The sequence below is a fragment of the Thalia democratica genome, chromosome 4, assembly GCF_965202585.1.
Source record: "Thalia democratica chromosome 4, ktThaDemo2.hap1.1, whole genome shotgun sequence".
NCBI lineage: Eukaryota > Metazoa > Chordata > Thaliacea > Salpida > Salpidae > Thalia > Thalia democratica.
The window spans coordinates 26,761,589-26,787,477 of NC_139168.1; the positions used below are offsets into that span (position 1 = coordinate 26,761,589).

Below are 25,889 nucleotides of genomic sequence, written 5' to 3' on the forward strand. Positions count from 1 at the left end.
CAAAAAGGAAGCTTTTACAATTTTATTCAAAAAACTGGACATCCTGAAAATGTTTAAGACCAAGAAAAAATTTAAAGCAGCTGAAAATAAGTTTAGGCTTTTTTTCTGGACAAAAACTAACACAGGTTTGAAAGAATATTCTACTCGGGTGGCAGATGTAGGTGAAGAAGAAGTGGAAGACTTGGGAAAAGAAGAATTTGCAGACTTGGGTGGAGAAGGAGTTGCAGACTTGGTTGGAGAAGGAGTTGCAGACTTGGTTGGAGAAGGAGTTGCAGACTTGGTTGGAGAAGGAGTTGCAGACTTGGTTGGAGAAGGAGTTGCAGACTTGGTTGGAGAAGGAGTTGCAGACTTGGTTGGAGAAGGAGTTGCAGACTTGGTTGGAGAAGGAGTTGCAGACTTGGTTGGAGAAGGAGCTGCAGACTTGGGTGGAGAAGGAGTGGTAGACAACAACACAGTAGCATCATACTTAAAAGTTAGTAAGCTATTGATTAATTTACACAAAAACAGTAGTGGCTTAAATAGGTTAAAATTTACAAAGGACTACAACGAGTAAGGTATTTTTATACTATACTATTTTACTGATAAGGAATAATTTTTGTCATATATTTTTTACTATAATCATAATGAAATTAATTAACTTAAAAGTATTCTGGAACAAAAACTAAACAATTTGTAAAGCAAAAAACTATTTTTTCATACCTATAATTAACGTTCTAATTTTTATTTTTACACAGTGCAAAAGTGCTAGATGCAGTAATTTTGAAGGTTTAAAAACTATTATTTTATCCGGAGATGGGCAAAACTCCGATGATGAAGATTTGCTCAATTATTTCATTAATATGGAGAGTGAGAAAGTATCCGATAATGATGAACAGGTTAACAAAATATATGTTACATTTGCCAATAGAGTTTGACATATACTAAACATAGTTAATTATTATAGCAATACAAAAAATTATATGTTTTTAAACTTCTTCAAAATTTAAGGCTGGATGCAGTGGTTTAGGAAGAAAGGTTTTATTCGGAGATGGACAAAACTCAGAGGACGAAGATTTGCTCAACTATTATATTAACAGGGAGAATGAGGAAGTTAATGAACAGGTTAACAACAAAAATGTTATAAAAGTTAATAAAACTCATACAGACTACAAATTTTGAAAAAAGTAAACACAAGTTTTGGTACTTATCACTAAATAAATTTTAGAAAGGCTACAATTCGCATACAAAAGAAAGTTCAGGTTCATACAGTTCTGAAAGTGAGGAAGAAAATGTCATTTCGCTACCACTTTCAGAAGAGGAGTGGAAACTTATTTTTAGTGAAAAGAGTAATTCAAATGGAAAATTTATTAAAATGACAAGAAATGGTTACACCGATGTAAGTTTATTTGTTTGTTTATTTCTTTGTTAATCTTAATAAAGTTTTAAGTTGAACTTTTCTGTTACAATTGTTGTTATATTATTACAAATAGTTGGTAAAACTTCAAAAGAAAATTAAAAAAAGTTAGAAGTTATAAATAAAATAAGACTCCAAGCGCTTTTATAGTTTTTATTTATCAATATAGGTCCTACGCAATAAGCTACACGAAAAAATTAAACGTTGCTACACATATAAGTTTCACAACACTTATTACACAAAAAAAGCAAAATGCTTCAAACTTACTTTGTGTTGCAATGTTAAAGAATGTGAAGTACAATGGAAAGGGTTCGTTAACCAAGAAAAGATCGAACTGAAAAGATTCGGTGTTCCTAATCACAATAATACCAAAAGAAACCGGAGGACTAAACTTAGTCAAAAACAATCTGGTTAGAGTTGTAAAAAAATTAAATCGTAAACATCAGTTAAAATAAGAAATTTTTAACCATATCTAAAATAGTAAATTGTTGCTTATTAAACTTCTGTTTAGGTAAATATTTTAAAGCTATTAAAATGTTGCTCTTAAAACAACTTTTACTTAAACAGAAGTTATGGAACATCTGTTAGATGAAAATAGCAACGTTGACTTCGTTGCCAGAAAAATGTCACAGTCGGTTAAAAGAAACGACTTAGATAGAGGTAAACAAAATACATTTTAGAAAGAGTATCTATTAAACTTTAGCTATTAATTGAAATTATTTCTAAGCAACATAGTTTCCTAAGCACTTCATAATTTAGAATTTGCAGGTAATTTAAACAAGTTAGTTGAAAACAAGTCGGTAACCAATAAGAAATATCTACTAAAAAAGCTTAGGTCTAAAGGTCAGAAAGGGTTCGAGGATAAAATAAAAAGCGCAATAACTGTTTTAGAACAAAAATACACTGACAACAAAGTATGAATTTTTATAATTTATAACTATAAATACTGTATTTGTTGTTTATCTGAATTAAGTTTTACAAAAATTTGGCTTACAAAAAAAAAATCATAAATACAAATGATTTAATAAACTATAGTTTGAAAAAAGTGCTCTATAATATTCTATTTTAATAATGTTAACAGCTAAGTTATTATAATAATTATGATAAAAGTTGATTCAAAGCATTTTGATACACTTAATAAATATGTAAAAGTTTAATTAATTTTTAATAGAATTGTTGGTTCTAAAGCAAAAAACATACTGAACTGTATTGAAATATGAAAAAATAAACAAGTTTATTAGAGTTGTCATTACTCATAAAAGTACAATAAAATGTCATTAAACGACAAAAGTAAAGAATATACGTGTGATATGACACCTTCAAGAATGCAAATATAAAGTTTTAATGTTTTAGGTTTATTATAAGTACAGTTTTTTTTTGAAAGTGTATACCATTTTTTAACAACGAAATATGCGTTGAAAAATACTTTATTAGAAATGTCACTAAACGACAAAAGTAAAGAATATACGTCTGAAATGACACCTTCAAGAATGCAAATATAAAGTTTCAATGTTTTAATTTAAGTAGAACTGTAGTTTTTTTTTGAAAGTGTATATATTTTTTTAACAACGAAATATGCGTTGAAAACTACTTTATTAAAAATGGCACTAAATGACAAAAGTAAAGAATATACGTCTGAAATGACACCTTCAAGAATGCAAATATAAAGTTTCAATGTTTTAAGTTAAGTAGAAGTGTAGTTTTTTTTGAAAGTGTATACCATTTTTTAACAACGAAATATGCGTTGAAAAATACTTTATTAGAAATGTCACTAAACGACAAAAGTAAAGAATATACGTCTGAAATGACACCTTCAAGAATGCAAATATAAAGTTTCAATGTTTTAAGTTAAGTAGAAGTGTAGTTTTTTTTGAAAGTGTATATATTTTTTTAACAAAGAAATATTTGTTGAAAAATACATTATTAGAAATGTCACTAAACGACAAAAGTAAGGAATATACGTGTGATATGACACCTTCAAGAATGAAAATATAAAGTTTCAATGTTTTAAGTTAAATAGAAGTGTAGTTTTTTTTGAAAGTATATATTTTTTTTAACAACGAAATATGCGTTGAAAAATACTTTATTAGAAATGTCACTAAATGACAAAAGTAAGGAATATACGTGTGATATGACACCTTCAAGAATGCAAATATAAAGTTTCAATGTTTTAAGTTGAATAGAAGTGTAGTTTTTTTTGAAAGTATATATTTTTTTTAATAACGAAATATGCGTTGAAAAATACATGATTAGAAATGTCACTAAACGACAAAAGTAAGGAATATACGTGTGATATGACACCTTCAAGAATGAAAATATAAAGTTTCAATGTTTTAAGTTAAGTAGAAGTGTAGTTTTTTTTGAAAGTGTATATATTTTTTTAACAAAGAAATATTTGTTGAAAAATACATTATTAGAAATGTCACTAAACGACAAAAGTAAGGAATATACGTGTGATATGACACCTTCAAGAATGAAAATATAAAGTTTCAATGTTTTAAGTTAAATAGAAGTGTAGTTTTTTTTGAAAGTATATATTTTTTTTAACAACGAAATATGCGTTGAAAAATACATTATTAGAAATGTCACTAAATGACAAAAGTAAGGAATATACGTGTGATATGACACCTTCAAGAATGCAAATATAAAGTTTCAATGTTTTAAGTTGAATAGAAGTGTAGTTTTTTTTGAAAGTATACATTTTTTTTAATAACGAAATATGCGTTGAAAAATACTTTATTAGAAATGTCACTAAATGACAAAAGTAAAGAATATACGTGTGATATGACACCTTCAAGAATGCAAAAAAAATGTTTCAATGTTTTAAGTTTAATAGAAGTGTAGTTTTTTTTTGAAAGTGTATACCTTTTTAACAACGAAGTATGCGTTGAAAATTATTTTATTAGAAATGTCACAAAACGACATAAGTAAAGAATATACGTGTGAAATGACACCTTCAAGAATGCAAATATAAAGTTTCAATGTTTTAGGCATTGTATAAGTATAGATGTTTTTGAAAGTGTATACCATTTTTTAACAACGAAATATGCGTTGAAAAATACTTTATTAGAAATGTCACTAAACGACAAAAGTAAAGAATATACGTGTGATATGACACCTTCAAAAATGCAAATATAAAGTTTCAATGTTTTAAGTTGAATAGAAGTGTAGTTTTTTTTGAAAGTGTATACCTTTTTTACTAACAAAATATGCATTGAAAAATACATAAGATGAGATGAGACCTTTAAGATATCAAATATAAAATTTAAATGTTATTTATTAATTTTTCTATTCAAAAAGACTTCTAGTTTTGCTATATATTTGTTTTAAACCCTAATATAACATATAAAGATTCTTTTATTTCTTAGAACATGAATGCAAAGTTCGAGTAAGGTATTTTAAAAGTTGTTAGTTTAAGATTACTAAACTCTAAAAAAAAGTATTTGTCCTCTCATTTAATTACAGTAATTAATTTTAAAAGGCCGTTACAAAACTTAAGTTTAATTTATTTGTCATAGTCTAAAATATTTAAAATGTAATCTTTTTTTGAACGTAATTTTACTTATTTTCATTAAAATTTGTTGCCTTTGTTTATTTCCTTAGTTTGCATAAATTAGCTTTTTAGTATTAAAATTTGTTTTTATTTATTTATAATTTATTGCGTTAAAACCTTAGCCTGCATAAATTAGCATGTTTACCAATAATTAGGCTAAAAAAAAGTTAGCCTGCAGTTCGTCAAAATATTGACCTATAGTAACCTTTTTTTTGAAAACTTAGCCTAGAAAAACTTAGCCCAAAAAGATAGCAGTGTGTGAATACAATAACAGTTATAAATGTTACAATCATTACATCTTACAATGATTAATGTATACTTATGTGTAATGTTTCTACAAATATTTTTAACTATGATTAAAAGGTTTCATATTATTAAATGATTAAGTGTTTCAGTATAAAGTATTTACTCTATATGCATATACTAAGTTAGTGAAAAAAGTAATTAATAAGAATTTAATCTATTTTGAAGTTAAAACTTTACTAAATATACTTTTATTTTTTAGATCACAAAATGCTCCTTAAGAGTAAAATAAACTACATTTTGGCGCAAATAGTCTTTGCTTACATTTTTTTAGTAGCAGGATGCATTATTTCTCTCATACAACTCATAATAAGACCCTTAAACTACTTCAAATTTCACAGAAAAGTCAACTCTTTCCTAACTTACTTACACTGGTCTGGTAAGTATTGTTTGTTTATATTTTTGTCTAATATAGTATATATACTTAAAGTTTTTTCAGTAAAAGTAGTTTAATTAAATAAATGTACCTGAGTTTGGCTAATTAATTAAACATATTTAAATGTAGAAAATAGCTCTTTAATTTTTTTTTAGTTTGCATCTTATATCAAATGTTTTTTTCAATTTTATGATTATCTATTCCTTTGCTATGATATCATAACATAAAATCAAATTTGTAAATATCTATACATTAAACTATTTATTAATAATTTAAGGATTGACTTATAATTAAATATTAAGCATTATAGTTTTTCATAGCATAAATAAAAAAAGTATTACTATAAGTATATGTGCAGTAACTTTGCCAAAAATAAGTTTAAGCCATGTTTTTTACAAGTTGATTTTAATTTATAGAATCTTTTTCTAAGCTTCAAGATGTTTTTTTATGGTTTTAGAAATTAAATAATTTTGAGATATGACCAGTCAAAGTTGGCTCGCATAATAGGTTCCCTATGGGAAGGGAAAACTAAAACAGCAAAAAAATGATATTTTGTTTAAAATCTATTTCCTACATTTTCAAGCAATCTTCTTCAAACTTTCACAGTGTAATCTTTATACAATAACAAAGAAACGTTACATGTGAATTTAAAAAATTTTAAGTAAATTTTTTTTTTTGACAAAAAAAGACTTATCTTTTTAATTTTTGTCATAAAATTTTTATTTTTTTAAACTACCAAAATTCATAAGTAACTTTTTTTTCTTATAATGAAAGGAACATTTCCTAAAAATTTGAAGCAGATTGATTGAAAAATGAAGCAGGAGATAGATTTTTAGTGATTTTCAAAATTTTCTAGAAAATTGACTCCAAAATATTTGTGGTCCATACATTTGTATCGGAAACTTTTTACAAAAAGTAAAATATCTCAAAAGTTAAATGATGTTTTATAAAAACTGGCTTATAGGTGTAATTAAAGCATTCATATAAAAGCCAAAATTATTTTTTGTAAAAAAAGTGTTTTACCCCCCTATGGCCTTAATATGGTTTGTTAAAGCTGGAAATTTTTACATGTTGATCTTATTTTGTACAGTTTTATCTAAGCTATCAGACATTTTTAAGTGCTTAAAAAAATTCAATAACTTTAAAAATAAGCATTGAATATAAGCAATTGAAGTCAGAGTGCTCAGTAGGCTCCTTATAGAAGGCGCAAACAAAAAACACTAAGGAAGACTACTTCACTAAAAATCTATTTTCTCCTTCATTTTCAATGAATCTTCTTTAAATTTCACAGAATGTCCATTACTAAATTTTAAAAAGACTAATGCAACATTTTTGAATGATTTAACTAAATTTAATATTTTATTTAAAAAAATCACCAATTTTTTTTTATCTAATTTTTTTTCAATATATAAAAAAATTCAACATTATAGGTCTTTTAAACTATAAAAGAAATATATCCTGAAGTTTTCAGATCTCTAGCTCGAAAAGTGAAGGAGAAGATTTTTTTTGTATGTACCAGATACTTTTTACAAAAATAAAAACAATATCTTAAAAGTTCAATAAGTTTTTTAAATACTATAAAAACTAGCTGGTAGTTTGTACTTAACGCTTTCATTTTAGAGCCAATGTTATTTTTTTTGAAAAAACTGTTTGACTTCCTTCCCCATATGCCCCTAAAACATATTTGTATATATTTTTTTCATAAAAGTTTTACTTTTATTTTTTTGCAAAGTTTTATTCAACCTAGATAGTACTATCTCAAATCTCAAATGTCAAGTATCATCATTAAAAAATATTAAGTACAAAAAAATCTAAAAAATGGCAGTTATGGATGTATTTTTTTTAGTCTGTTTTAACCTTCTGTACTTAAAACAAAATATAAAACAGTTTATAGTTTTTTAATTGTAAAAATATTTGGCCAAAAGTAGTTTTTAGTTTATAAGTCAGTTTTTATATTGAAAATACTTAATTTTAATTCTCAAACTGTTTAACATTTAAAATGAAACTTTGCATTTTTTAGTAATTCCTGCCTACTCACAATGGGTATGTAATCTTGAAGTTAATTTGTGGGCGCCCAAAGGAAGCATTGAGAAGTTTGTCAGTGAAAACTCTATTGTGGTGGCCAATCACAAATATCAGCTAGACTGGTTGAGTATGTGGTGTATAGGTGACACTTTTGGTGTATTACAAGTAAGTTGTTTATAGCTTTGTTAGTTTTTTAAAATAATATGTAAGTTAAATATCTTTTTAACTAGAGTTTTTAAGTTTTATATTCACAGTTCAAAGCAAAAAAAGTTATGAAATAATGAAAAAAAAACTATCATAAAAAACAATAGTTAGGTGTGTAACTTTAAAAATTTCTTCAGCTTTTTAATAAACCTTATTACAATGATAACACTTTCTTTGAATCAAGTTTTTTAATTTAAAAAAAATTAAAATATTCAAATATTAGTATAATTTGCCTGGTTGCCACATATTCAGGATATTTTGTAATTAAAAAAAATCTCAGGATAACTCAGGATAGGTTTAAGGTTTTTAATCAAGACAATTTTTTTTCTAGATATTAAATGAAATTTAGTTGATTCATTCTAAATATTTTATTATTTTCTATAAACTACTTTGTTGAAGAACTTGATTTATATCGGTTTTGAAATATGTATTTGTTTTTTTACCTTGTGGCTAGCTCTTCACTACCTTTAAAAATAACAATGTATTTTTAGTTTTAGAACCTAAAATCAATATCATTAAAAATTTTAATTTATGTTAAACAATTTAAAGTGTAAAAGTTCAACTATCATTTTAAATTTTTTAGTTATTTATAATGTTTAGTAAAATTATATAGTTTTTTAGTCCTTTATTCACATATAAATTTGTTGGTTATAACTTATAAATACTTTTATTCAGTAAACAAAGTGAAATAATAGTACGGACTACTGTTGTCTTAATTTTACATGAGAGAATTTGAAAGATTAAAAAAAAAACTCAGGATGACTTAGGGTAGCTTAAGGTTGGTCAAGACATTTTTGATCTCTCAAAGAGTGGCAACCTTGAAGTTGACTGTACATTTCATGATTTATATTATTTTCAGAATTTGTTAACAACAATAATGTTACATTTATTAAAATAAAAAAAGTAGCTGTTGTAATTTTTTTTTAGTAGTCAAACTTTTTATCAAAAGTAAAATTGTAAATTTTTCAGTATTTAGTGTAGAAATATTTATTATTAAGTCAAACATTTAAACTTCATGTACTAATTTATATCAGTTTTAGTATATTTAATCTCAGTTTTTTGACTATTTTTTATAATTTTTACTATTATTTTGATCATTTAGTTATTGTTGAGTTTTTTATGTTACCCATAAAATAACATTATTAAACATAAGCAATAAGCTGGTAAAATCTTAGTGAAATAAATTTATTAAAGTTATAAAAAAAAAAACTCAAAAAATTGTTTAAAGTTTTACTAAATTGTTTAGAATTTTATATAAGCGTATAAACTTTCCATAGTTTATTGAATATTAGTTTTAGTTCTATTATTAGGACAAAGTATTTTTTTACATTTAACTATTGTACCAATTTTAAATAGCGGCTATTTTGAAATTAAATATTAGTTATAAAATACAATATTGATTTCAAAACACTAATGATCATCTAAAGTTTATTTTATATTTAATATAAAACTTAATTGTGTTTTAAATAAAGTGAACTTCAAGTTAATGTTTCAATGATTTTTTAGTTGTATTTTGTTTTCAATTTTATGTTTGTTGTAGTTCTTAGTTGTGTTGATTATATTTTAAACCAACTCTTCTTAAAAAACTGTTTGTATATCATCTGTACAATAGGTTTAAGCTAGCTTGTCACCCTAATTTTAGTTTTAAAACTGTTATTCACAAAGGATAAAAGTTTAGCTAATGAATAACTTTTCATAATTTATTTGCTGCATATTTATTAAATTTCTAATACCTTGAAAGTAAAATTTAGTTAAACATATTATATAAACACTCTTAAGAATAAAAATGTCAAATACGGTCATAAAGCAGTACCGCTTCATATTTAGTTTATTGTTTTTAGAATAATTTAAGCTTTAAACTTTGTTTTAGTTAAAAAAAAAACATTGTTTAAGTTGTAACTTATAAGTTTTATTATGGTTCAGTTATTATTTTTGCACAATTTTTTTTACTGCCAAACATTTCTGATTTAAGTTCAATTGTTTACAATACAACTAAATTCTTGTTTTTGAGTTAAAATGATTCATTTGAAGTTAAAACACAAAACTAATTAAGTTTTGATTTTTTTTTCAACTTCTTTCCGAAAATTCAAATTTTGTTACTTTAATGTTATTATCTTTATATCAAACATGATGAATGAGTAATCTAGTTGTTAAAAAATATACTTACATTTGATACATGATAAAACTAACTTCTTATAAAACCATTTGTGTTCAATATTTTTAACATTCAAACAATACAGCTTTAAAAGTTTTATTATTCAAATCTCAACTCGACAGAACTTCAAATCAATGGCCAAGTACGCCCTGCTTCACATCCCGGTGATCGGGTGGCAGTTCTGGCTGAACGATTACGTCATAGTGAAGAGAAAGCTGGAGGAAGACAAAGCAACGCTCGAGCAGTGCTTCAAAAAGTACAAAAAGAATTCGTTGGACGGAGCGCACTTTTGGGTATGTTTCATGAGTTGTTGTATGAGTGCAAGTCGAATTGAATTCGTTTAAAAATTATATCTATTAGCTTGGGCTAGAATTTTTTTAGATATATTTTTTATGAGTTTTGGCAGTTTTTTGTTTTATATCTGTTCTTTAATAATTTTTTAGAATCTTTTTTATTTAAATACATCTCTAAAAATGTAAGTTTTGAAAGCACAAGCTTATTTACTTAATAAAAGTATATTAGTTATTCAGATGGTCTTGTTTGATTAATTTTTAAAATTAAATAATGTTTTTATAAGCTTTTTATAAGTTTTTATAGGCTGCTTAAATAACTTTAATTCCTTTTAATTGCTTGTATGTGAGTGAAATTAATTAAAAAAAATGTATTAACAATTAAGAAAATTTCTATGTAAATCACCAATGAAAAGATAATAAAAGGTACATTCAAAGATAGGTCAACATCACTACAATTAAACAAAAACGATTTTAAAAAGAACCTTAAAGTTGTTTTTTAAGACTGAATAATCTAATGAAGTAATAATATTTAGTTACAAAATAGTAGATTAATATATGTTTTAAAACTTTGTTATTAAGTTGCCATATAAACAAAGTAATTTTTTAAACAATATCAACAAAGTTTCATCACAACAAAGTAAACCATATTTTTTTCTTTTAAGCAATTTTGATGTTTATTCATTAAGCTTTTTGCACTAATAAAAAGTAAAAAAAAAATTTTCTTAATGAAATATGTCATTGTATACTTTTCCAAGTGTAATTTATTTTTGTGAACTACTTTTTAATTAAAAAAAGATTTTTTTCAAGTTGTAGTAATTTATTTCCAACTTAACACTTTAAGTAAAACATTTTTGCTTAAGAGAACTGTAAGTATAAGTGATTAAAATTATATTCAGCATATGATTATAAATTGTTATAAAAGGGTCTTATGGTTTGCCTTGAGCTCATTAAAATGTTAATGGTGTTATTTTTCATTTTATATTTGTATACAACAATCAGATGGTAGTGTTTTGCAAACGTAAATACTCTAAAAGGCATTTTTAAACTTTATAAATATAGATTGTGTTCTTAAAGTTAAAAAAATAGTTTTAATCATTATGATAAGTTTTTGAATTTCAGAAAAAAAATTAAAATTTATCCTCTATTTACTTTTGTTCTGATAATTTTTGTATGTAAAGGAAACTTATTTTTACACATATTTACAAAAGAGTTTTTTGCAAATATGTGCAAAACAGTTTTGTAGTATGAATTTAAAATGATTCAACAACAATTGTCAAAAGTTGTATCACTGTTAAACATTTGTTTGTACATTTTCAAGCCACTTGCTTATAAAATCAGCACAGCACATGCAAACATTAAAATAAATTGCAGTTGAAGTGTTTGAATACATTTTGCTCAAAAAATAAACTTACTAAACCTTCTGCTAATTAATCAACTACATATTTTCAATCAGCATTATCATTTAGTGTATTTATCATATTTTCAGCTAGCATATTATATGTTAGTATATTTTTTTATTTAATTATATGTTAAACAACAGTTTTATACAGCTGTTTCGTGTTTGAGATATTTCTTTCTCATATATTTCTCTATTAAGCTTTAGTTTTTTGGTAATAGTGAAGGTTTTTGTGCAGTAAGTTAAGTTTAAAAAGTAATAGTCAAAGTCATAATATTTATAAAAAAAATAATTATAAGTTTCTGCAAAACATGTTTAAAAAGTTAAAGCTTTAAAGTATTTCTAAAGAGTATATGAGATAGAAACACCTCATATACGAAACTGCTGTACTTTCAGCTAGCATAAAAGTATGTTTATATATATATATATTAAAGTAATTAAATAAGTAATGTATTGGACTGAGTCTCTAGCTGGACAAATGTTTAAATTGCTCAAGCACAAAGCGTACATGTTATAAAACAGTCATCAGTAACATATTATCAACTTGCATACTAACACTTCATCACAGCTGGCGGTGTTCTGCGAAGGAACGCGGTTCACCGAGCAGAAGCACCTGGTGAGCATGAAGTACGCGGTGAAGAAGAACCTGAAGCCGCTCAAGCACCACCTCCTCCCCAGGACCAGGGGATTCAGCATGCTGTCCAACGGCATGAGGGACTTTGGTGAGTTTCAATGAAGTAAAAACAAGTATTGTGAGTATAAACTAAAATCTCCGTAACAAGGTTTGGCAGTTACCACGCTTAACCGCTGAGCGGATTATCGAACTGCAATGCTGTAATTAATAATAATAAAGTGACAAAATACAAAAACCTTATGTAAATGCAATTTAGTTGAGGAAATAAAAAATGTTTTTAAAATAGATATAATCTAAGTAAAAAGTGTGCATTTTGTTAAGCTGTTTTTAATGAAAATTCATGGATATTGTTCTTAAAAATTAGTTTTCGGATTTCAGCGTGTAAAAGTAATTGGAATGAATTCTGTAGTTGGAATATAAATTAAAAAAAATTGAAAACTTAATAGGGTGTGCTTCAGATTGCTTTTATGCATAAGTTTATTGAGGATATTATTCAAGAGACAAGTTGTAATTTTTTTTGAATATACCAAGTGACTAACGTATTTTATTTTTGTTTACATTAAAGTATTTGTGTTCTGCACAAATCACAGCATAAGTCAAATTATTTGCTCAAAAAATATTCGTCTGAATTTGTACGTGATTTGTTTATTTTTATGATGACTGTGTTGTTGTTTCGTTCAAAGCAAATTGTAACGTTTGTTCACCATTGCACAATGCAGACTGTTTGCACAAATGTTTGAGCAAATATTCAAAATTACACGATTTGCCGTTGACGCGCGCAAATGTATTACCTGAACCACAAACACTACAAAGTTGTGAAATTGAAGTGATATACTTATCGTGCGGTTTTATAAATCTAATAACCATGTTATTGGATTTGTTTTGTTATGCTCGAATTTTTTTTGGTAATAATATGCAACTTACAGCGTGTTATTGTCAAATTACTAAAAAAAAATGCGAATAAGAAAATTTAAAAAAAGTCTTATCATAATACATTAGCTAAAAGTTAATTAACAAAAGTTAAAGTTTTCTTTAGACATTAGTTTAAAATCGAATATTTTTTACATGTCGATTTTTTTTAAAGATTTTCAACTTAGCTAGCAGTTGCTTTTTACGGTTTTGTAAAATTCTATTAAAAAGACTATTTCATTAAAAATCTATATTATCCTATAGTTTCAAAGCAATCATACTTAAGCTTTCTCAGTTTAAACATAACTAAATAATAATGATATCTTTCGTAATATTTTTTGTCTTTTGAGTAAAAGTTTTTTTTACTAAAAAAAGTAAATAAAATTTGATAATTTTTTATTTCGGTTATAAAAATTTTGAATTTTTTTTAATAATTTTTGTGATAGGATTTTGTATATTAATGCAAGGAACATTTTCTAAAAGTTTGAGGTTAGTTGACCAAAATATAAAGGAGAAAACAGTTTTTTAGAATTTTTTTTAAAATTCTGAGACATTCGAATTTGAAATTTTTTTCTCCGTACGTTTTTATCAGAAATTTTTTACACAGCTGACGATATCTTAATACTTAATTAATATTTTTCTTTTTTGTAAAAAGTATCTTATAGTTTGTAGTTGTAGCTTTCATTGAGGTATGATATTAACTTTTGTAAAAAAAAATATTGCACCTCCCTATGCCCTCAATTACTATATTTGTAACAAGGTAGTTTATTATAAATTAGTGTTTGTTGCTTTTAAACTTTGATGATCTTTGCTTTAATTTGATCAAGCGAATTATGTTTTTGCAGATATCATTTGTTTGTATTGTTTTGTGCAAATAGTCAAATTTTATCATTTTGTTTTCAACAATTTCTTATCATGGTTTTACCGTACAAATTTAAACAACACAAGTTAAAATTTGTTGTATGTAGTGTCTATGTGTTATTGAATTTTAATTAAATTTTCAACACTTTGTGTTCAAACAATGTTTAATCTCTTAAATTTCTAGCGATTTTTCTTGTTATAAACAACTTAAAGTTTTGGGTAAGCAAGCTAGGCACAGACACAAGTATATTTCTATGTAATTTTACTTTAAGCTTTTATAAGTTTTTTTAAATACAATATTTTTAAATTTTTCAATAAAATGTGGATAGATACAAACAAGTTAAACTTTATGTTTGTTTGTATGTGGAGTAAAAGTTTCTTTATTCAAAGATCGAAATTTAAGTTTGTATATAAAAAATTATAGGAAGTAGGAGTTATCAGGTACTTTGAAAAAAAGTTGTTTGTATTTTGAAGCACAAGAAAATATGTTTAAAGTGAAGTTCTGTAGTAAGCTTGTGATAAATAGTTGAATTCAGTCCAAGTAGTTCGTGCGGTTTGCAAAACACGTTAACCTCAAGATACAATCTTTTAATCTGTCTAATTGCTATTCTCATCTCGTTTGCTATTTTAAGCAAATATTTTGTCGCTGAGTATTTTATGTTGTATTATGCTGAGTATTGTTTATTATGTACAAAGTTAATTATTGTTACTTAAGTGTAGTTTGATGATCACATGATGTTTCTGATAAATACATTACTAACATCAACTACAAACAAGTAATATATGTTTACTATATTTTGGAATTAGTCATCTAAAGTATGTAGAATATTAGCTTTTTTTTTTCAATGACGATACTTGTGTTACTTATTACTATAAGAATGTAATATTACTATGTTTTTAAATTTTTTATTTTAATTTAAAATTCGATTTATTATTTTTTTAAGTTTTTAACTGTAGTATACGAAAAACAGTTTATAATAAAGTTCAGTATAACCGTGACAAAACTAATAAGTTGTTTTTAAAGAATATTATTAAGTTATAGAAACGAATGAACTAAACTTTTTTTTTTGAAAACTAATTAATTTTTTTAGGAAAAATTTTATTTACATTAAAATTTTTGATTTGACACAAAAAATTTACCATTATAGATAAAAAAAAATTGTCATCATCAAAAAAATTTTTATTAAAAAACACATATGAAGTAGCTTTACAGCATCTTTTCAATGTTTTTATACTATTTAACACAGTTTCTTACATTAAACTTAACTTAAAATTAAAAATAAATCCAAAAATATGTACCTTTTAAAACCTGGAAAAAATTTAAAAAACCTGAAAGATTTTTTTAAGCGAGTGGAATTAGGTACATGTAACATCTGTACTGTTCTTGCAGTTCCTTCGGTGTTCGACGCGACAATTTGCTTCAAAAACGAAAGCGACCCGACCATACTTGAGATGATCAACGGCAAACAAATAACTGCGGACATAATACTCAAGTTTGTTGTTTTGCGCTCAATTGTTTACTAATGTATGATTGATTTGTAAATAAGTTTTACCGAAAATTATTTTTTTATAATTTTCACATTTTTAGGCACATTCCAATGCAAGACATACCCATAAATGATGATGAAAACGCAAATTTTTTAATGGATTTGTACTACGAAAAAGTAATTAATTTCTTATTTTTGTATGATATTAGTTTTAACTTCTAATATGTTTTATTGACTTTTTTTAGAAATTACTTTTTTTAAATTTAGGTTCTAAGTATTAACTTTTCACGAAAATGCTACCTTTCTGTTAATACAAAAGATAATTTTTTAGCAATAATAATAATAATAATAATAATAATAATAACTAAGTTAAAAACTATTATTTATAAAACAATAGTTTTCACATCTTAGTGAAAACAACACCTAGTCTTATTAAACATGATAAAATTGCTGACAATCTTACTGTCATCAGATGGTTTTTTATCTTTCACTCAAGTAGACAGGTACTTCTACTCAAAGCAACCACAGACCGCAGTCTGTACAAACAATTTTAAAAAAAGAGACTACTTGAACTTATAAGATTTATTTTTGTAAATGGTATAAACATAAGTTTTACAAGATACAAGTATTTTGGTTATTATTCAATGTATTTCTGACATTTCTTCAGGAAAGTTATAGTAAAGTGATGAATCGATGATTTACAGTAAAATAAAAATGAAAATTAAAACAAAATAGTTAATGAGATATCCAGAAAACGTAATAATATAATTTAACTAAGTGATAAATAAAAATAAGATTAAAACGAATTTAGGAAGTTAATTAATTAGAACAAAACTAATTTTTAATGTTTTTTTAGGCTTATTTATTTACAATTATTATTTTTCTTATCAAACCATACTTTTACAAATAGTAGCAACTGAAGAATTTGTTCAAATAATAAATATATTTTTAGGACGAGTTATGCCAGTTTCACAGGAAAAATAAGCGGTTTCCTACAAAGGAAAGCGAAAAATATGAAGGTTTCGTCAAAGTTCCTGTGAAGAAAAGCCAAAAGTGAGTTTGATGTTCTTTAGATTGCGATAACATTTATCTTGTCCGTCTGTCAAAAAGCTAAAAAATGCAGACAAAACAAGTGAAAACTTAATAATTCACAAGAAGTGCGCGCGCGTGCTAAAGTAACCTTTCGAGCCAGAGTAACCTTTTGTTGTGCTTGAACAATAACAAACGTGTCTGGTGCAAAAAACTATTTCGTTGCTCAACTTTCACAACGCATGCGTGCGCGGTTATGACTGTAAATTGTGTGTATTTGTTTGTAATGTTTATTTCATAATGTTTATTGTAGTTTTAGCTTTATAAACTTTCTAGTAATTAGGATTAAATTATTGTAATTTATACTTTTTAAATTTTATCGTTTATTAATGATTACTTATAAAATCTAAATTTTTTTTTTTGCTTGAAAGTTATCACGTTCAATTTATGTTTAATTTTAAAATAACTTTCACAATAAAAATATACTTTTTAATAAAACACAATAGAACCATTTAGTAATTAACTAATCGAATATTTTTTTTAATTCTTCAACTAATTTGTAAAAAGTACATTCATTAAATAAAAACACAATCATTTTTGAATTAACATTATTTATAACAAAAATTTATGAAATGTTTACTGGTTAAAGAAAGTAGATCTTAACGTTTGAGTTGATTAAAATTTTGATGTTTTATATATATATATATCGCACATCCTTAAATACTCTATAGCTCAAACTTAACAATATAATATTTACTTTTGCTTTCATGCTCAAAAGAAAATAAAATAAAATAAAATCAATACTAAAGTATAAATAGTCATGTCTGCGTAGCATTAATGTCATTAAGTATTTTGTTTCTCTCTTACTTTTTGAATAAAAAAAAATAATATTGTTAGGTTTTTCTCTTAAACTATATGAAACCTAACAAATCTAAGGAGGTTGTTTATTTACTTAAGTTTATTTATAAACTATATTTAAGCTGGAAATTATAAGTTAATATTATTTATATTATGTTAGTAAATCTAATACAGTTTGATTTATTAATTTTTATACAAATTTTTTTTTAAAAATTCAAGGTATTCGAAAATTAATTTTTTTTTTTATATAATATTTCAGTATCACAACTTTAAGTAACATAATTAAATTGAGAAAATAAAATTTTAATAAAGTTTCTCAGAGCGTTTTCAACTTAGTAGAAAATATTGGCAGTTAATAAAGCATTTAAATTTTAATATAAATAATTGATAATCATTCTACTATTCTCAAACAGTTTAGGCCATAGGGGGGTCGAACATTTTTTTTTTACAAAAATTAACTTTTGCTTTTATATGAAAGCTTTAGATACAAATTACAAGCCAGTTTTTATAGAATTCAAAAATATCTTTTAACTTTTGAGATATTTAATTTTTTGTAAAAATTTTCCAATCTAAACGTATGGACCGCAAATTTTTCCAGGTCAATTTTCTCGGAAATTTTAAAATTTACTAAAAATCTATCTTCTCCTTCATTTTTCAAGCAATCTTCTTCAAATTTTTAGGAAACATTCCTTAAAATAAAAGGAAAAAACGTTACATTAGAATTTTATTAATTTAAAAAAATAAAAATTTTATCACAAAAATTAAAAAAAAAAGTGTTTTTTTTTTTTTCAAAAAAAAAAAATTTTACAAAATTTTTTTTAAATTTCAAAGTAACGTTTTTTTGTTATTGTATAAAGATTAGACTGTGAAAGTTTGAAGAAGATTGCTTGAAAAATGTAAAAGGAGATAGCTTTTAAATAAAATAGTCTTTTTTCGCTGTTTTAGTTTTCCCTTCCCATAGGGAACCTGTTATGCGGCCCGACTTTGACTGGTCATATCTCAAAAAATAATTTGAAATTTTTGAAACGATAAAAAGCATCTTGAAGCTTAGAAAAAACTCTATAAAATAAGATCAACTTGTAAAAAACATGGTTTACCCCCCCCCCCCCTCCCTATGGCCATAATAAAGTAAAAACAAATCTTCCTACTTATTTTAAAATTTACACAGCTGTTCAAGTCTATCTTAAAACAATTTATATATTCTTTTAAAGCAACTCATGTGTATGCTTAAGAGGCATTATATGTCAACATGGTTTGAAAGTGTTAAAACTGATAGTAATATTTACTGTGCAAACTTTATGCAAACAATATTTTCATCAAAATAAGTTAGATCGTTTTACAAGTTTGAAGAAAACATTCTTTAAATTATTTGAATTGATAGTAAAAATTGACAAACAAATTAAAAAAAAAACATTGTATATATAATCTACCTTAAAGTGCTGAAAGAAAGTTTGTTTAAAATATTTGTTGAGGAACTTTAAGTGTGCTTCAAAAGTATTAAAATAACTTGAGCAATCGTGATTTACTCCAGTTTTTTACAAACTTCATTCAAACAATAAAAGCCTAATCTTAGATAATCAAACAAACATTCCATGGTAATTTAGTTTACTCAAATTTTTACATTATGTTTTAAAGTACTTAATACTTCCTCTTCGAAAAACAAATCAAATATTAAATACAGTTATATAAACATTTTCCTAAGTAGATTAAAATTTTTTTACTTAATTATTTAAAAAAAACTGTTTTATAGTGTAGTTTTTAAAATCTTTATGTATTTTAGTCTTATAATTTTGTAGTTAACTAGTTTTTTTTTCTTAAGCTTTATTTAGTCTTAAAGTTTGTGAATACTGAAAGATAAGATAACCTTTTCTGCAACTTAAATGAAATGAATTTAAAGTTAGATCACTAATTATTGCGATTTAAACATGTTTGTTTAATAAAATTAGATTAACTAAGTCAACTTTCTTAGTGTCTACTGAAACTCAACTTCTAAATGCATATTTATTTTTTAAGTCAACAATGCAATAAGTAAATTCGTGATGTTTTAGCATTCAAAATGCTCATTTAGAACAAAAAAATAGTTTAAATTAATTTTAAACAAATATCAATATGTCTATTTAGTGGTAAACGCTTTTGTGCCTTAAAATAAAAGAGCCTGGCATTAATTAAACAAGTTGATAAGACACGATGAGCACCAGTTGTTCACAGACTTAGTTGAACAGAAAAACTAGTCTTACGTAATCAAATAAACATTCCCCTATATCGTAACTAACTGCAACTGTAAATAATATTATTCTCACACAGGGCGTTCACAGTGTTGTTCACGTGGTTCCTGCTTCTGGTCGTGCCGCCCGCCTACATCCTCGTGTCGTCGCTGGACCTCGCCACCGGGGTCGTGTTCACTACCATGCTCGTGCTTTCAAGTTTGTTTGTTTATTTTAATTAAAGTAGAGATTATTTTAACTTGTAAGTAAGAACGTTAAATGACATTTAAAATTTTTTTCTGTTTGTGCCTCGTAAACGTGTAAACTTTTATGTTTGCACCTTTCATGTTAGTTTTCAATTTGATTTGTTTCGAACGTAAAGAGGTTTAAAAGTTTTGGTATTTTTTCTATGAATGAGTTTTAATTAATGTAAACACTCATTTTACTTTTGTTTAGACGTTGTGTTACTGGTCAATAAAATGATTTAATGTCAAAAAGTATAGTCATGTACAAAATATTTTAAAATACTAAACAAAGTTTTCAAATTTAACAACTTGAGGACATCTTTTATATTTGTTTTCCCTTTGTTTTATTTTAATAATGCTTTTCAACTATAACTTATTTAAGATTTGAACATTTAAGATTTGTAGTTTTGGTATTAGTACTATAAAGTTTGTTTTCACATAAGTAAAAAAGTATTTAAAGTATTTTTATAAACAGAATATATGTTATTTTATGATTTCACTAGTAGTTATTAGTTATGGTTGTTAATGTAGCTGTTGAATATGCTGTAGAGAAAATTAATAATAAATTTAGTGTTGCTCATAGTCTGTATACACCAAAAATTAAAACGAATTAAAAGTTAAAAAATTGTTTTAAAGAAATTTAGAAAATATTTTAAAATAAAACTAAACTAATACTTGTCACAAAAATAGTGTAACTTTTATTTTTAATTTTGTTTTTACCACTTAAATTTATCACAAAAGTTTGTCTGTATCATTGCTGTTTTAAACATACTGTTGCTTTGAAAATAAGTAAAGTACTTTTATCTTTTACGCATATAAGATATTTTGTTGCTGCTAAATTTCATTAAAAAACTAGTTCTCAATTTTATTCAACAAGATGCTATACTTTTTATAACAATCTTTTTAATTAAAATAATCTTTAAAAATGTATAGCGGTTTTAGAGGTTTGTTAATCTGTCATACTTTATTTATTTATGTAGTAAGTGTGTGTGAGTTGTTTTGTTTTTACAAAAACATTTCCAACTGCTTTAGGTGTGTCAACATTTTTCTAGTGTTTCTAAAATGTTGCCAAACTGGTTAAATGAGAAAATCTAACGTGATAACACCGTTTAAAATGTCAATTTAGTTTTAAGTTGAAATTAGTGTTATGAATCTTGTGAGGTATAAAAAAATTGAAATTAGTTATTGCTAATAAGTCACAACTTAACTCTTTATCCGTATATTATTTTTAGAGATTCACAAGTTTTTATAATTAAGTAAATTAACTGTGTTTTAGTTGTTTATGAAGCTTATTAATCTTCCTAGATGGCATAAAAGATTTAGGTTGTTTTATCTTATAAAAAAGTTAACTAAAGTTAATTTTTATTTATTGTAAATAGTTTTAGTTTTTATAATCATTAATGGATCCGGTTTATACACTGATGAGAGTTTTTGTTGCTAACTATTTTCTTCATAATTTAACACTGTTGAAAGATACTTTTGTAACTTATAGATTGTTAATAAAAAGAGTAATTATGAAGCGAATATTTTATTTTGTTACAAGAATTTCAAATCTAAACTACCAGTATCGATATCAATATTAATAATTGTTTTTTTTTATTGGTGTTGTGGTAGTTATGTTTTTTACGAATTTAGTAATAAAGAACCTTTAAAAGTTTAAGGACGAGCTAAAGTTATATAATTGAAAGCCATACAATTAGCAACTAGATAAATTATTTTTATACTCTTTGATATTTTAAACTGTTATCTCAAAAGTTTTTTTATCATTTACTTAAATGAGCATTTAATTAATCTACTCAAAAAAGTCAAACTGTAAAATTAAAATGCTCTTAGTGGTTCTACGTCTTATCTTGTTATATTACCAAATTTACATCCATAACTAATTTAATTATATGAATTTTTAATTAAGTTAAAAGTTAACTTTTATTAAAACAGTTGAATTCAAGACTACTGGTTTCACCATTAAACTTTTAGTTAGCTAACATTACTTCTTCATATTATTCAAGTTTGTATGATAAAAACAACATCTGTAATTTAAACTTTTATAGTTTAAATTTGATACTAGGTAGAATCCGAAAGCTTTTATAAATTTTATGTTTAACTCTCTTTAAATTCTATTTAATCTATTGTTTTTTTTGGATTCAGGGTCTGATTTATTATCCTATTCGTTAAAACATAATTTTCATGTAGTAATAAAAGTTATTTAAAATAACTCATTTAGTTTGTTTTTAGATTATAAATTAAAACAATAGTTTGATTATAGGTTTTTAAATATAAAGACATGCTTGTTTTTGTAGTATATTTGTATTTAAATCAATGTTTAACAATGCTAAGTGATCCATTGTATTTATTTTGTTTTAGTCAGTAAAATTTATTTTTTAAAGATAATACAACAAAGTTTAGGTTTAGATTAATAAGTAAAAAAATATGATAGTAGAATTTTATTTGATATTCAAGATTAATTTTAAATCACGTTTTAAAATACTTAATAGTTCCTTTTCCAATAAAAACGAATAACAAGTACAGTTGTTTAATAATTTTATTAAGTAGATTTTTTTTTTCCAAATTTAATTAAAAAACTGTTTTATAGTGTAGTTTTAAACTCTCATAATATTTTTAGTTTAGCAATAAAATATTTTATGTCTGCTTAATGTTTGTTTTATTTGATAAGCTTGTTTTTAGGTAAACAAATCTCTTTGCTATGCATACTTTTACAATGAAGCCTTAATGCAATTAAAACTTTTAGATTTAAACAATATTAATAGAAGGAATTAAAACTTAAAGAATGGAATAATTTATGCTTTTAATGGATTAAAGATTTTAGTTTTCAAATTTTTTACTTAGATAAACTAATCTCATTTACATTGTGACGTAATTATTGGTTGTAAAAATGTATTTTTTTCGTTAGTTAACAACCGTGAATTTTGATTTAGTTATCTTTCCTATTAACGTAAGTTGTTTGTTTATATTATATTTTGTTGTGTAATTTAGCTTACTTATTTATTTTGGACTTAATAATTACAAATATCATATAATTTTATAACAGTCGGATTTAATGTTAAGTATTTCACCTATTAATAACTATTATCTGTAGAATATATCTTATTTTAATGAAAACATATATACACCTACTTTATTCTATGCTTCTATTCTCTCATTACAGTAATTATTTTTTTACAGAACCCAGTTGAAGTGTGTTGATTCGTTGACACACAGAAACATATGTTGGTAGAATAAAGGAAGATTACTGTATAATTTGTTTTTATTTATATTCCAGTGAAGTTACTTTACTAGGATCTTTTATTAGCAAACAATTAAAACTATATTTTGAACAGATAAACTAATCCCATTATTTAAACAAGAATTTAGTTTTACTCTGTGAAAACTTTACTTGCGAGCATCTTATATCTCAAAATAATCTTACCTTAATTTTTATTAAGTTACAATTTATTTATACATTGTGTGTTCCTTAGTAAGTGAGTTTAAAATATTTAAAAATAAACTTTTTAGGTTGTTTTATTTGATAAACAAACTAATAACAGTTTACGTTCGTAAAAAAGATTAAAGCACAGTAAGGAGTTGTTAAAACATTTATTATGTAGAACTTATTTGTGTTTTTCTCTGTTTAAACGGATTAGATAAGCGCAAAAGGAAATAATTACTTTAAATAATTAAACATTGACGCATACGTTCGCTACAGTTTATATGGGCAGTATGCTGCCGTTTTATGAATTAGTAATGACTGTGATTATTCGTTTTTGTGTTATTTAAAAGCAGTTATTACATAAATATATGTTTTGCTCGTTCAAAAATGTCAAATAATATAGTTTGTGTTTTTTTTTCAAGCTAAAAAGTTTAATATACTCGAGTTGTAATTAATTAGTCTTCAACTACTTGTGACACACCCAACCTTAAAACTTATTTGTCTTTGTTCTGTTTATTTAAGTTTGTACTTTGTTTACCAATGAATTATGTTTTATTTTTTTATGTTGTTTTGTTTTTATCGCAAGTTTAATTCACTTAAATCTCTAGTTTAAATTTTTTTAGCTAAACTTTTTTTGGTATTGATACAAATAGTTAAAGAAAAACTTGATATTTTTTTTTCATTTAGTGTAGATTATGTTCTGAATAAAATTATATTTTTCAGTCACCTACTCCTTCAACTCGGTGCTGAGCTCAGGTAAGGCGCAGTCCTCTTACGGGATCACCAGTTCGACCTGATCTGTTACGTCACAATCACCAAGCTTTCACGGTTACGTCATAAACACCGAGATTCTTTTACACGGCATCTGCTGGAAAGCGGACATATTAGTTTTAATGATTTGAAAAATAAGTACTGTGAAGCATTTTATCAAGGTTTAAAATATATTTAATATTTAAAGTAGTATAGAAAAAAACGTGTTTTTAAATGAAAAGTTTTACTGTATTTAGTTTTTCTGATCCATTTGATGTAATAGTTTTTATATTTAAAAAAAAAAAATTGACCTGCCTGATTTTATTGTTAACTTCAACTTGAAAGCTTTTCTGCTAAATGACGGTTGAAGTACTGATATTTTAATTTAACATACACCTGCTTCTATAAATCAACTATAAATCTACCTGCTTTAGAATTACTTCAGGACCCAAGAATGTTGTTAAACGCACACCTTATTTCTTGTCCCGTTTTTCTTTTAAAAATCCCCACCTAAAACTTGAACATTGTCGCAAGCTTGACCATTTTGTGTAATCACATAAAGAGTGTATACATGGCGCTTTCTGTATTGTCTTTTATAATGCTAAACTTCTTGCATTTTAGTTTTCTTCTTTTTAAACACTTTTTTCATACATGAAAGGCAGGCAATGATTTTTTTTTAATTCCTGTTTAAAAGTTAGTTCCAACTTAACAAGATTAATGGATTCATTTGCCACACATCATTCTATGTTGAAAGTAATAAAATAACCGGAAACTGTTTGTTGTTTTTAATTAACTACGTAATTACTCAGAGATTAAGAAAATTAAACATATTACTTTTTAAAGTTTTCAAAATTATTTTTTGTCACCCAAAGTTTGTTTATGTAGTTTAATTTTTATAGCTTGCATATATTAATAGTGCACCGGTGGTTTTAAAGCTGATTGGACCATGTGCACACTAAACTGCAAAAAAAAGCCCCCAAGTTGTAACTCAGTGCACTGCTAGTGGTAAGACGACGTAAAGTTTTATTCTACCATTCATTAAAAGTCCAAGAGTATCTAGTATGATTTTAAACAATTTCTGGTGTAGGGGCCAGATTTATGAGTTTATGAGAAAAACACAAAAGTGATCGAATGTGTACCAAATTGGTAAAAAAAAGAAAAACTAAATTAATAATAAAATCTAACTTAAGCTTCAATGTTATATATAAGTTATTTATAAGCGTTTTAATCTTTAATAAAAAAAAAAACTTTAATATTTTTCTGTGCACTTTAAAAATTTCGTGCACCCCTAAATGAGTTTCGTTCACACTAAAATTTTATGCACCCTACTATAAAGTTCGTGAACACCACTGGTTATACTATTTTCATACTTTAATTAACTTGAAAATTTAAATTATTAATTTAGTCTCAATGCAACATAATAGTATTGCTTATAATATATATATATATCAAGTGTTTTAGATAATAAGTAACAAAATGATATGAAGTATACAAGTCTTTACTAATTACAAGTTTCTTTCTAGAAATTTATTTTTAGATTTTTATTAAGTTGACCCTAAAAGTATAGAGTTATAAATGGCTAGTATTATTTTTTAAAATAGTTCTAATTTTTCATTATCATAGCAAACCAGACTTTTTAAAAACTTTATTTTCTCAATTACTCATAACAGATAGTTAAATTTATCTGGTTAAAAATTAAATTTGTGCAAATCATTTATGTTTTTATAGATTTTGAAATACAATATAGTTTTTGATTGTTATTTTACTGTATAAGTTGTTGGAAAATATTT

The 25,889-nt window shown here is 24.9% G+C and overlaps 1 protein-coding gene across 1 annotated transcript; it reads left to right on the forward strand.

Moving 5' to 3' along the window:
• Positions 1-5,455: 5,455 nt before the first annotated feature.
• Positions 5,456-24,874, forward strand: LOC145834547 (1-acyl-sn-glycerol-3-phosphate acyltransferase delta-like). The gene is made up of 9 exons (XM_082941995.1): positions 5,456-5,628; positions 7,646-7,815; positions 10,132-10,302; positions 12,267-12,420; positions 15,493-15,595; positions 15,691-15,766; positions 16,542-16,642; positions 19,781-19,899; positions 24,073-24,874. Exons 1-9 carry the CDS (start codon positions 5,460-5,462, stop codon positions 24,144-24,146), a joined length of 1,137 nt encoding a protein of 378 aa, XP_082798121.1. The 5' UTR covers positions 5,456-5,459; the 3' UTR covers positions 24,147-24,874.
• Positions 24,875-25,889: the final 1,015 nt, after the last annotated feature.

Bases quoted from the DNA above. Each gene is read 5' to 3' on its own strand.
- LOC145834547 (XM_082941995.1), top strand. From the start codon at position 5,460: ATGCTCCTTAAGAGTAAAATAAACTACATTTTGGCGCAAATAGTCTTT. The intron at 5,629-7,645 runs GTAAGTATTGTT...TGCATTTTTTAG, and splicing joins AACTTACTTACACTGGTCTG to TAATTCCTGCCTACTCACAA. The intron at 15,596-15,690 runs GTTTGTTGTTTT...TCACATTTTTAG, and splicing joins ACTGCGGACATAATACTCAA to GCACATTCCAATGCAAGACA.